Source organism: Rissa tridactyla, chromosome 7, assembly GCF_028500815.1.
Source record: "Rissa tridactyla isolate bRisTri1 chromosome 7, bRisTri1.patW.cur.20221130, whole genome shotgun sequence".
Classification (NCBI taxonomy): domain Eukaryota; kingdom Metazoa; phylum Chordata; class Aves; order Charadriiformes; family Laridae; genus Rissa; species Rissa tridactyla.
The window spans coordinates 51,161,556-51,174,228 of NC_071472.1; the positions used below are offsets into that span (position 1 = coordinate 51,161,556).

General features: G+C 46.4%; 2 protein-coding genes across 3 annotated transcripts; both read right to left on the minus strand.

Moving 5' to 3' along the window:
* Nucleotides 1–79: 79 nt before the first annotated feature.
* SMG8 (SMG8 nonsense mediated mRNA decay factor) lies at nt 80–6,927 on the minus strand. The gene is made up of 4 exons (XM_054209753.1): nt 5,193–6,927; nt 4,391–4,536; nt 3,105–3,980; nt 80–1,578 (listed from the first exon to the last, which is right to left on the minus strand). The coding sequence occupies exons 1-4, from the start codon at nt 6,901–6,903 to the stop codon at nt 1,381–1,383; spliced, it is 2,931 nt and encodes a 976-aa protein (XP_054065728.1). The 5' UTR covers nt 6,904–6,927; the 3' UTR covers nt 80–1,380.
* Nucleotides 6,928–7,065: 138 nt separating this feature from the next.
* PRR11 (proline rich 11) lies at nt 7,066–12,459 on the minus strand. 2 transcript variants are annotated; one of them, XM_054209754.1, is made up of 10 exons: nt 12,097–12,459; nt 11,270–11,387; nt 10,704–10,857; nt 10,070–10,192; nt 9,511–9,762; nt 9,275–9,373; nt 8,649–8,758; nt 8,476–8,535; nt 8,293–8,389; nt 7,066–7,832 (listed from the first exon to the last, which is right to left on the minus strand). In XM_054209754.1, exons 2-10 carry the CDS (start codon nt 11,383–11,385, stop codon nt 7,764–7,766), a joined length of 1,080 nt encoding a protein of 359 aa, XP_054065729.1. In that variant the 5' UTR covers nt 11,386–11,387; nt 12,097–12,459; the 3' UTR covers nt 7,066–7,763. The 2 variants fall into 2 exon arrangements, with proteins under 2 accessions (XP_054065729.1, XP_054065730.1); XM_054209755.1 differs by lacking the exon at nt 12,097–12,459 and adding an exon at nt 11,873–11,993.
* Nucleotides 12,460–12,673: the final 214 nt, after the last annotated feature.

The window sequence follows — 12,673 nt, forward strand, 5'->3', positions numbered from 1 at the left end:
GAGGCGCGCTCCCCTCAGAGGGGTTCAGCCTCATCCCTTGCACGTCCATGCATCTGTGACAGCTCACTCTTTTTTGTTTTATTGAGCAAATTCTGCAAGCGATTTCGCTTTCCCCGCTGCCCTGTAGCATGGCCGCACCTCACAGAGACAACGGTTCTCTGAGCTGCTTTTCATTTTATTGATTTTGCTTGGCTTGGTAAATCTAAATTCACTAAGGTGTCCTCTTCGCAGACAGCGGGAGGTGTTTCCACACCCAGCTGGTCAGAGGTGCCGGACACCGAACACACCCCAGGTCTCAGCTCTGGTCATGCCGTATAATAATAAACTGTATTCTAACAAACTGGCAAATTAAATTTTGTATGCATGCTAATTAAAAACAAATACTCTAGAAATTAAATTAGGTCTCAGCAAACAGCCAATATCACTAATACATCTTACCTTGACAGAAAGAAGTTGATTTACTGTGACTAATTTTTTGGCACCGACAGCCACGAGTGAGGCTCGCAGGATTTAAGCCACCTTTCAGTACACCACGTAGCACATCTTTTGGAAAGCATAGTATAATTACTCAAAAACCCTCAATTTGAGATTCAAACTGGGACAAAACCATCATTTTAGCAACCAAAAGTCTGTTTAATCACTACAAGTCAAGCTATACTGACAAGCTGTAGTTGCTTATAATGAACAAGCTTATACAGCTCTGCATTTGCCACAAATTACCAGCAGCTTTAGTTTCCAAAGAGATCTGTCATTCCAAAATATGAAATTAAGTCAGCCCTTAAACAAAATCTGATCTATAAATGCAAATACAGTAAAATATTGCAACTGGATATAGGCAAGCACAGTTTCTGGCAATGATGTTAATACAAATCAGAACCGCAATGCCTTTTTTTTTTTTTTTTAAGACAAAATCAAAGACAAATGACTTCTCACATCTGCACATTAAAAGCATCTATCGTTTACATAGAAATAGCTTGTTTAGAAAAAGAGAAAAGATTCTGCTCATCACTGCCTCAATATGATAAAGGCAACTCTTGATTTCAGGCAATGCTAATTTTTAAATATTCCTAATGATGTACATAGAAAGATATGATGGGGAAAAGCACTATCCTCAAAACATCTAGTAATACAGGCTCAGTGTATTGTGATAACCAGCTTTTATTTTTTACATATGAAAATCTAATAAATGGAAAATATACATGTGTCTTGGATTCCTTTATCTGCTTTGACACCAGACCTTATTTTCAACCTGTGTTCCAGTGAAATACAATGGGCTTCACTAGATCCGTGATAGCTGTTTGCTAACAGACAAGAATCAAAATCCAGGATTTGGATTGAAGATAGTATTTTTAAACCAATATCAATCTACCAGAATAAATCTTATTGTGTAATCGCTTTCAGTATTCCTCGGAGAACTTTGTAACTCATTAATTGCTGGCTTTCTTTGGGAGGAAAGCAGGGTCCACGTTCTGTCACATACGCGTAAGGAAACCTAAGCACCCACAGCCCATCAGATGGAAGGGTTATTTCCTGCTTCTCGGGGTAAAATACAGGACAAGGTGGTGGCCCTGGTTGAACCTGTAAAGAAAAGGAAATATAAGTACGTAATCAAACATCATTAGGATTTTTAAAAAACAACCAAACTTAAGAGCAAACTGAATCCAAGGAAGTCTATTAAGTCTTGCCTACAACCAGGTTCTCATCCACTGGAGCAAATTCCAGGAAATGACTGTGCTGTTATTGTGAGACATCCATAAATTTCCAATTTTATCACAGTGAAGATGCTGAATGTAAAGCTGCAGATTAGGTCCTACCAAGGAGAGCCTCAATACAAACACAAGCCATTTGCCTCTCAGGCAGTAGTAAACGCTGTGTTACAGCAGATTTCAACACTAGCACAGACATCCCCGAGCCACTACCTCACTCTAAATCAATGTGAAATTTCAAGGATTTTAGCAACATTTAATATGACTCTTGTATAATTCATATTAAAAGATTCAGAAAGTCTTATTCACATGAGGAACTGATGCAGGAACCCACAACACAAAGCGTAACGGATTTTCCAAATAAAAACACACCCTTAGGAGTCAAAAGCTGTGATACAGATGTAAGCTGTGAATGAGGAGCAGAACAAAAAACAGCACAAACCGAACCTGCAGTTCTTGCCTCAGTTTCAAACACTAACACGACAAATTGCAAACCACATTGAAATTTTGGTGTTGGCATCAGGTTTCAGGCAGTATCCTTCCTTTAACTTCTAAACCAAAGCAGGTTCATAACCGAGTAGCTGATTGTGTCCCATAAAAGAAGCCAACTCCCTTGTTTTGTGCTTCAGTATGAAGGATCTTGTGGCTCTTCTCAAACAGCTCAAAGGGTTACAAAGCGTCCCAAATCTGCGCAACCCCCCTCCAATACGGATGCGTTTTGTACCGAGTGTTGTTATTCAGTGACACTACTGTACAAGGAACGCCAATTTTCTTGCCATAGTCTAATAAACAATAAGCAGTTATGTGCACACAGTACTTCATATAGCACCAATATTCATATTTTACTTGTTCATATTTTACTAACTTAAAAAGTAAGAAAATGTAAATGGAGCTTTTTCTCCATTTTTTAATGCATATTTGAAAATGAGAAAAAAAGCTCCTTTTAAAAAAGCCAACACCTTTTCACCTCCTAAATTTAAAGGGTAACTCAGAATAATTAATCTCAGCCATGAGTCACTGCTTTTCTCTGTGACATTTAAAAACATCATTCTTACACACTCATTACTCACTTGTTATCTTTCTAAAACAAAGCAGTCATTATGGTATGGAATGCTATTGATTCATCCTTGATAAAATATTTTTTAAAACTTACTTTGTACAAAGTATAAAGCTGGCATAAGCAAAGCTTGACGTTTAAAAAACCCGAAATGTTTATAAAACAGATACTTTTGGTGACTATTGCCTTAGAGAACTTGACTAAAGTTGGTTTGGGTTGGTGAGGGTTTCCTGTAGCATCCCTCTGACACCCATCATCCTTGTGCCTTCGGGTCCTACAGTTAACATTGCAACAACCCACCCTTTCTCTACAGTTACCAGATTCCCTCTTCCATTCCTTACTTGAGGCGTTAATGTGATCTGCAGCGGAGCATCAGGAACCACCACAAAGAGTCTCATGAACTGAGCGTAATGTGGCTTGAGTCCTCGTCCCTGAGTTGACGACAGGATGTACAGCGGCATGTCAGAATTGAGGGCTTTGATGGCGGATTCCTTCGGCCCCCCTCCCATCACTTTCATGACCTTATCAGGCCCTGAACACATGAACCTCCTACCACGTGCGTCTTCATACTCAAATCCTACAAAAGCTCGAGCAATGTCATCTCTCCGTCTTCCTCTTCCCATCACAACCGCACTTCTTTTTCCAGGAACAGCCTTGTTCGGTGCAGGCCAGGAATTGGTATCCAAGTCTCCTTCATCTTCAGTTCTCGTCCTGATGACAATGTCCCAAGGCATTAAATAGTTTGTTCCCGGGATAAAGCCTTGTTGATCTAAGCCTGTGTGGAAGTTATAAGCCTTAGCAGGCCCCAGCTTAACCAGTGACCAACTGGAGAATTTGGGCAAAAGGCCTTTGGGGCAATTGGAATGGAGCATCCCAGGGAGGTACTCGACAGTGGATGCCTGGCGATCTACCAGGCTTGGCCTTTTCTCACTTTTGGAGTCCCCACTCTGCCCGTGACTTTCTGCGTTGTCCCCTCCACCCTGGGTGTCAGGCGGGTAAGCGCCCAAGCTGCCAGTCGACTGCCCCAGGCTGAGGGCTAAGCTCAGGCCTGTGCTTTCTCCCTGAGTCTGAGGTTCTTTCTCTTTAAGTTTCTCAATCTCGCCTTCTGGAGGGGCAGGCGATGACTCATCCCGAGCAGGTGCCGGATCAGGTGTGCTTGGCTGAAATACGGGAAAGTTGATGTGCTCCAGTTTCCCACAGCATTTTTCTTCCAGCATCTATGAGAAAGAAGATATGGTTAACTTTCCATCTTCGCTCTCTGGGATGAGGGAGTTGAGAGTCATAACATTCAGCAGCTACAATTAAGATTCAAGAGGTTTGCGCTACGTGAGAACCACAGCAGTGATGGGAATACAGCCCACAGACATGATGGATTTAAAATTCACATGAACCAAAACACTTGAAGTATAAATCAATGCTCTACATGCATGCATGGCTGAAGACTGGGGCTGCCCACTCTGGTCAACCCATCACGCAAACAATTTCTGCTCCCAGAAATATCTCCCCCAAGCAACATTTACAAGTTGACAAGGTTAAGAGAAAACTTAATTGTAGTCACTTCAGAACACAGACTTTGTTGATGAAGCAAAAGCACTGCTTGAAGCAAAAATGGAGACGAAATAGTTACCTGGTAAAAGTCATAATTAGCTGCTTTGATATCAAAGGGATCATCCCGAGGGGCTTGCTTCCTCCCACAGTTACAGGCACCAGTGGAACGAGCCCGGCTGTTGTGGTACAGAACCGGAGGATTTCTGTCTGCTTCTGGCTTTTCCCCTAAAAGCAAAAATCAGTCACACTCTAGATAAACTGCTCATAATTTCTAAGAGACTCTTTCATTCCCTTCATCCACTGCTTTCTCCCTGCTATAACATATGCAAAATTATGTGCCAGCAATGCCAGTTTGTCAACGAACTCTTCCCTTTCCCGCTTCTAATACAAAGTTCCAGTGTAGGTTATACCACTAAATTGAATCTTGTTTTTACAACCTCTTCCTAAAAGGCATAACTAGTTCTTCTGCCTGCAGTAAATGTGCATCAGAGAGTTTCCATTTCTTGACTGACATTAATCAAGCTGTTTAAAAAAGCAGGGGGGGATGGACACTTATGCTTCCTAGAGAACTTTTGTTCTCTTAGATATCTCTGGTTTGAAGTACTCCAGCGTAACGTCTCCAGTTAGCAAGGCAGAATCCAAGTTCCTATCAAAATCAAAGTTCCTACTAACAGTCCACTGACTCCTAAACTTTACTCAACATGAAGGAAACCTGCACAACAGCTCTGCTGTAATTAATCCCACTCTACAAAGATGAAGCTTTAAAGCTGCCAAGCTTTCATCTTCCATAAACATGGAAGAGTCAGTGTTTTCAGCCTAAGACATTTTAAAGCAGATAGGAAATAAAACCATGAGACCCCATTACAAGTGAGCTGCTTTACCTGCTTTTGGGAGCAGATGAAATTTGTGCACGCAATGCTGGTCAGTTAAACTTCGCTCTTCGCAAAGCTGGTGCCCGTTGCTCCAGAACTTGTAGCAGTCCTCGTTAAGCTGCATGGCGTACTTATGAAAGGCCGGGCCGCGGGCATGCTGACTGTACACACGCAAGGCCTGTGCCAGTTGGTTCTTATGGACCGTCATGGTGTAATTGTGGGGCAGGTTGGATTGATAGGCGCTGTGGGCCATGGGGAGAGCTTTCTGGCAACGGTTTTCAGAGAACTTGGTGTCTATATCTAAATAGCCTTCCAAGACTTTGATACTACTCATGATTTTTGAGCTCAGTTCCCCGGTAAGAGAGGTTGGGTCATCATCTTTGCCTTCAATGGTCACTTCATACAGTTTTAAAGCTGCAGCGACCCACTTCTGGTAGGTTGGGAGCTCAAAGTGAGAGGGCTGTGGGTTCCTCCCCACGCTGTCATCAAAGCCCTTCTTGCTGAGCACCAGCTCCACGTGCTGCCACAAGAACTCCTTAAGGGTGCAGTCCACAAGCTGCCCAGAGGAGCTGGAGCTGCTGCTGGTGCTCTCTGCATGGAAGGACAGCTGCTGCCTGCCATGCCGCATCATCTGATACCTCCTGGGTCCCGAGAGGGTGGGAGCCAGCAGCGAGTCTGTCTCTCTCATGGTGCAGTTGCTCCTGAGTTGGTCGAGAAGCATGGCCACCGGATCATCTCCGTCCTGGGGCCCACCAGCCACAATGTACACGAAAGCCTGGTTAGCAGGCACAGTGAACAGGCAGTTGATGCTTTGGTTGGTTAGCACCCTGCTCTTGCGGAAGATGCGGTAGATCTGATCCTCCAGAGCATGCTGCAACCTCCTCTTGGGAGAGTGTTTCTTGGGGGGAGGCTTTTCCAGGTGACCACAGGGGTCCTGGCCCCTGGCTGGGGGGGGATCCACCTTCAGGGCCCCGTTGAGCTGGAAGAGGAAGAGGAGGCGCGGAGGGCACGGCCTGCAGTTGAGCTTCCACTCCTTGCCGACGGGGCAGTCTTTGATGGCAGCCTTCAGGGAGGGCAGGACCTTCTGCCGCAGCCCATCCAGCGCCCTGAAGACACGGTCGTAGGTGATGTCGAAGGAGCAGGTGGGATGCACCAGCAGCAGGATGTGGCAGACGGAGAAGAGGTAGAGGAGGCTCAGGCAGTGCAGCTTCTCCTGGTGCTTCCAGAATTCGTGGGCCTCGGCATGTGGCAGCGGGGCCGGGCCACCGGAGGGGTGGCCGGGGCCGCTCTCCCTGCTCTCGGCCGCTGCCAGGTCCCCGCAGGCCCGCAGCAGCTGCGGCGTGTCGCAGATGGAGGTGAGCACCAGGTACAGCACCCGGTTCTCCTGGCTGTAGTAGGCCTGCAGCTGGTTGTAGTCCTTAGCCGCCAGGTCGCCCTCCTGCCCCGGGCCGCCCTCCTCCAGCTCGGGGTCCTCCTCGGGGAAGAGGGGAAAGACCTGCCGGTCGCACACAGTGCTCACCAGCGCCGCCTTCTCCGAGCACAGCTGCAGCGCCGTTTTCCCGAAGATGCCCACCACGCACACCTCCTCGTCGCCGCCCGCCACCGGGCCACCCCCCTCGGCGGCGGCCGTGACTGCCAGCAGCATCTCCCGCAGGCTGACGGGCCCCACCGCCGTCGCCGCCGCCGCCATGGCCCCGGCCAGCCCGCCGGGAGGCGGCATGGTCCCGCTCCGCCCGCCCGGAAGCGGCAGCCACCCGGACCAGCGCATGCGCGACCCGGCGCCGGCGGGGAGGGCTCGGGGCGGGCCCGCGCCAGCGCGGTCGGCACCGGCAGTTCGGTGGCGGCCGTGGGGAGCGGGCTGCGAGGGGCGAGACACGGCGAGATTTTGCAAGGAGCCACGGCACGGCACGGCACGGCACGGCACGGCACGGCACGGCACGGCACGGCACGGCACGGCACGGCGAAACGTTGAGACCCGGTCCTCCCGCCTTCGCCGCCGGTGAACTTGGTTTTAAACTCGGGAGGGGTTTCGGTCCCTCCTCGGCGCAGTCTGTCGCGACAGGCGATGTGACGCCAGCCAGCAGAGATACACAGTGCAATCACTTCATACGTTCTTATACATGCAGTCGAATTGTTTTGGGAAATTTGCAGCCTTTCGCTCTAATAACATCAGTTATTAGATGTTTGCTTTGCTTTGAACCTCTGCAGTTACCAACGAGATTTTTCTTGTTTAAACAACAAAAAATGTAAAAACAATACTGAATTTCAGCAAATACATATTTATATTACAAGGAGCACCACTGCTAGGACACATAACAGTCCCCGCTTCAGCAGCAGCCAGGTAGCAAAAGACTCGGGAAATTTCATTGGTTTTCTTCCATTAACAGAGAAGATGCAACCAGACTGAGAGACATTAAAAAGACACTGCCTTTAAAAAGCAGAATCCTAAAGGGGTTTTTCATGATGCCCCGTTCTCGTATGTGCTGGATTTTGTTACAAATACATATGCTTGAGTGAGATAAAAATGGGATTCAAGTGGCTTCTTCGGACCACGAATGTAAAATACATTGTTCTATAAACCTACTTTTGTTCATCAAAGCTGTTTGCAGTGCTTAACCGGGCTGGCGAGGGACTCTTCGGATGAGCCATCTGTCAAAATAGGAAAAAAAATGACCTTAGTGCTAATTCTGACTGAGATAAAATATAGTGCAATTCTTAACTGACATTCATAAAAGAAAACAGACCCTATCAAGACATTGTTAACCCTCAGATTGTGTTCTCCTGCAAACTGGCACTATGACATCAGAGATCACATTCAGGCACTACAACGGCCATCAATAAAAGCAACTTTTCTTCCTAACCATTGTCAGATAACCTGCTCGGAGATGGGCAATGGCATTTCTGCTCTGCAGTTTCCTTACCGGTAAAATGGGAATTGGTAAAACAAGCACCCTTACGTAGGGCTACTTAGGGCTTTTGGAGAAGAATTATGGAGAGACTGTGACTTAGGTAACACGTACCAGTGACGCTGCACTGTAGGGAAAAAAATTGGTATATAATTCTATGGACTGTAAAGTTTATAATTTCAAAGAGACACATCATGACTTGCCTGAAATTTGCGCCGTAGTGCCTGTGTCATTATTGGTGTCAGCCCAGACCCACACTCCATGTTTTCTTTACTATTTAGTGGAGTGCCACCAGGGCTTCTGAAAAGATTGGGAATAAGGGGAATTATCATTAGTTCTCTATTGTTTCTAGAAAAAAACAAACAAGAGAATAGAAAGGAACTTGCCTTTGTATATTGACTTTCTTCAGATGTTTTCGAAGATCTAACTGATTTTTAGGAGGGGTGCTAACAGAACAAAACAAATTGTTAAGATAAAACATTTTCCCCTCTGTAAACAGTGTTCATCACTGTTTAGAACAGAAAAATCTAATAGCAAAGAAAGGAAGAAAACATCTTACATTAAGGAGTTCGTAACGTGAGCTGATGGCTTGGATTTAGGTCTCAGACTAACACTCTGTAAATCTGAGACTGTAATTAACGCCCTGCGTGTCTTTGCTGGTGATTCTGCCTAAAGTGAGAAAAGAAACATTACCACAAATAAACTTTAGAAGGCCTCATTAACCTTAACTCTATTTAATATTTATACTCTGAAAGACTTCTATGGTCTATGGCTTTTATGCTTTTTTGAATCATTAAGATTTTAACGTGCCTTGAACAAAACCAGATTTATTAAAAAAAAAAAAAACAACCCACTGCTGCAAACAAGATTTCACCTAGGCAAAAGAAAGCCTAAAATCTGTAACACAGACACAAAGCTATGTGTTCTTAATCTAAAATAAGGAGAACTGTCCTGCATGCTAGCCGAGATTGAAGTTAGTCACTTAATTTCTTCACTTCGAATGCCCAGGTGCAGAATTAGAAGGATTACTTAAAGCTGATCATTGGATTTTTTGGAAAAGAAGAATTCATTTATTGAAAAAATTCTATGAGGGGCTGAGGCAAGCATTGCAGAATATACATCAGTTCCAGCATGGAGTTTGCCCAATACACCGTTATCCATTTATCTGTGTGTCCTCCGGTTTACCTTGTCCATTCTCAGGTTGCTATTCGTTTTCTTCAGTTTAACATTCAGGAGATCTTTTAGAGTGATCTGCATCGGCCCATCCTTTTTTACTGTTGGTGCCTGAAAACAAAGGTGGTTGGAAGGGAAATCAGGATTGGCAAATGACAGAGCATTCACAAAGACACCCTTTCCTGATGAAACCAGGCCCAAAGAACCCAGACACGAGTGAAGAAATGGAGAAACCTTTTACTCCCTACCAAAAGTGCTTTAGAGCCGTTGCCGCGTTTGAGGAGGAGAGGTGCTGGAGGCAGTCTTGGTGGGGGCAGTGGTGGTGGTGGTGGCGGAGGAGGAGGAGGAAGAGGTGGAGGGGGTGCAGATACGGGCTGCAGCTGTATTGCAGAAGGGCCAGATTCTGATGACGGCAGGTCCATCTGCATTTGTACAGGAGCACCCAGAACTGGTTTATTACACCTTTGACAAAGAGAATTTTCTGCTGTAATTCCATTCATCTGTGAACAATATAAATAAATAAAAGAATATTAAATCACTGGCAAAAGTAGATGAAATTTCACAGCACAGAGGTTCTGGCTTCAGTTGATCCAGAAAGACATAAAAAGCCTCTCATGAGGCTTGCCAGCAAACCAGTTCCCTCTAGCTGTGAGGTAACCGCAGTTTAGTAACACTGAAGACAAAGAAGAGGTGAAGCGCTGCCCAATAGAGAAGCTCTTAAGATTTCAGATTATCTGCACTGATCACAGTTTCCTTACGTGCTTACACAAGCGAACATTACCCTGCCCCACTGGGACTGAGACTGACCTGGAGGGTTCCTTTTAGTCTGGAAAATTCAGTTTCCAACTTTTCCAGCTGCTCTCTGAACATATTTAGCTCCCTTAAGTAGATTTGTGATGGAAATATAGTGTCTTTAACCACCTTAAAACTCTAAACATAAAAAGAAAACAGATAAACATTTTCACCAAGTTGTGTTTCCTGAGACAGGGCTATGATTACTATTGAAAGTTCTGTCACAAGGTCTTCTCATTGTAGTCAAGATAGAAAATGTCACCGAATATTTCCTTGGCAGGAACCCAAGGAGTGACTTTCTCCAAAAAAACTTTAACTTTGTCTACAAATTCTAAAGTATGATTCATATTTGACCTGAAAAAAAATCATACAATCGTTTCTGCTATGAAAGAAAGACTGCACCCTCTGTCACTGCAAATCCTCCTCATATTGCAATACATACAATTTCATGTATGCATTTAATGTCCACGGTGGCCTTGACACTCTTCTCATACTTATTCCTTCAACAGTGAACACAAAATACACTTTGGATGTTTCAATAGATGTAAATAAATTTACAGCTTAGTTCTCAAATCTGACTGTATATCCTGCACCTGAGTGCTAAGAACAACCTCACACATTGGCAAAAACAGAGAAGTAGAAAACTTACCTGTGCAACCGTGTTCTGGCACCAACAATACAAAAATGATGCTGTTGCCGTAAAGGGTTTTACCACATTTTTTACACTGGGCAAGGCTAATGACCAGAGTGAGGGCAGATGGCTTGGGACAGACAATGTGTTCAGAGCGAGATCACCTGCTGACCTAGGACAGAACATTTCAGAATGTGGTCAAAATTATATCTAGAATTTCTGCCTTTGAAAAGGTTAACTGTGACCAATCATCTGGAAATGTCAAGTACCAGCAACAGCAAGTGACAACAGAGTAAACACAAGCACAGAGATCAGGAAAGACCAAAATACATTTCAATAAAGGAAGGTGAAAAAAATAAAAATCATATTTGCAATACGTTTTTATCCAAACTGCTTTTCCTGCACGTTAAAGTTAACAATAGGTAGAGTACTAGCAGATATACAAGATTAAACAATTCCACAGCATCCATACCAGGATGCAGATACCCCAAACACAATTGTTTCCTCAGTTCCACGAGCCATGGGGAGCAAACAACGGACCCAGAAATTGAGTTAAAAGGAAAATTTCCAACTGAGCCTTTTACCGTGGAGAAGGACAGCCTGAGCCCTGAGGGTTTGGTTTTGCAGCATCTCCTTTTTTTCCCAGTAGAAATTTTGCTCTGGCTCTCTTTTTCCGTCGGCATTTCTTATACTTTGCCATTACTGTCAAAAAAAGATACATTTAAAATTAATGTATAGAAAAATACCCACTTTCACGTGGGGACAAAGCTACCACCAGATCAGTAGGTAAGAACATGGACTGCATCTCAAAAATCAGGAAGTTGTTCACAGTTGTCTTGCTAGAAGCATTACATACAACTGATAAAAACCATATCCTTCTCTTAAGTTCCCATGATCTGCTAGGATGTATTTGTACACGAGAGGAGTGAACAACGTAAAAAGTATCATTTTATACAGGCTTTTGTTAACAGGTTTTTTTTATCCTGTGTCGTGGTTTGGGCCGGACTGGCCACTGAAATGAACAATGCTCCAAGGAGAGGAGGAGGAAAGAGAGAGAGACATCCCGAAGCGACAAATATTGCATTTTGGGGAAACTAAAATGTGAAGAACGTAGCCAAAAGGCGCGAAGACACCACAGAAAGAGGGCCCCGGACTCCCCTGACCGCGGGCGCTGCCTCAAGCGTTACCTCAACAACCGCCCCGCGCCCCGGAAGCCTCCCCGCTCCGGCGTGGGGCCGGCCCCGCTCTTCGGGGAGCCCACACCGAGGAGCGGACGGTTCCTCACACACCCCCCGGCCCACCCCCGACCCGGGGACGGACGGTCGGTCGGACACGGACACGGACACACCGTGAGGTGCCACAGGTGACCAGCCGCGGGACCACCCCGCACCCCCCCCCGGTCGCCCCTCACCTCCCCGCCCGGCGCCGCCGATTCAAACCGCTCCCCGCGCCGCGCGCAGCCAATGGCAGCGCCGCTCTCTGCCGTCTCCCCCCCACGTCGCCCCCGTTAGACGGCCGCTGATTGGCCGCTGGACGGACGCGGGCTCGACGGGAGCGGCTAAGGGCCAATGGCGGGCCAAGCGCTGCTCCGCCCCTCACTGAGGTGATCCGCCCCGCCATTGGATAAAGGTTTTTCAGCCCCACCAATCAGCTGCGGGAATCCCGCTCGGATGGGAAAGGCCAATGGGGTAGGACGGTGGGGGAGCACCGGCCCGCCGGGGGAAACAGGAGGGAGTGACCGGCGCTCCTCCGCCCTGCCGGAGACGGGCGGCAGCTAACCGACCGCTCCCCTTTCCGCCGCGCTGCCCTCCCTACTCCAGCCAATCACCGCTACATTCCACTCCGGACCAATGGCGGCTCGCAGCCAATCGCCGCCTGCAGCTTTTCCACCGACCAATCGGCTCCCCCCTACCTCGCAGAGGGTTTACATTCCTCCCCACCCAATAGCGAGCGCCCTCTGTCAGCGCCCAGCCAATGGGAGCCGAGCG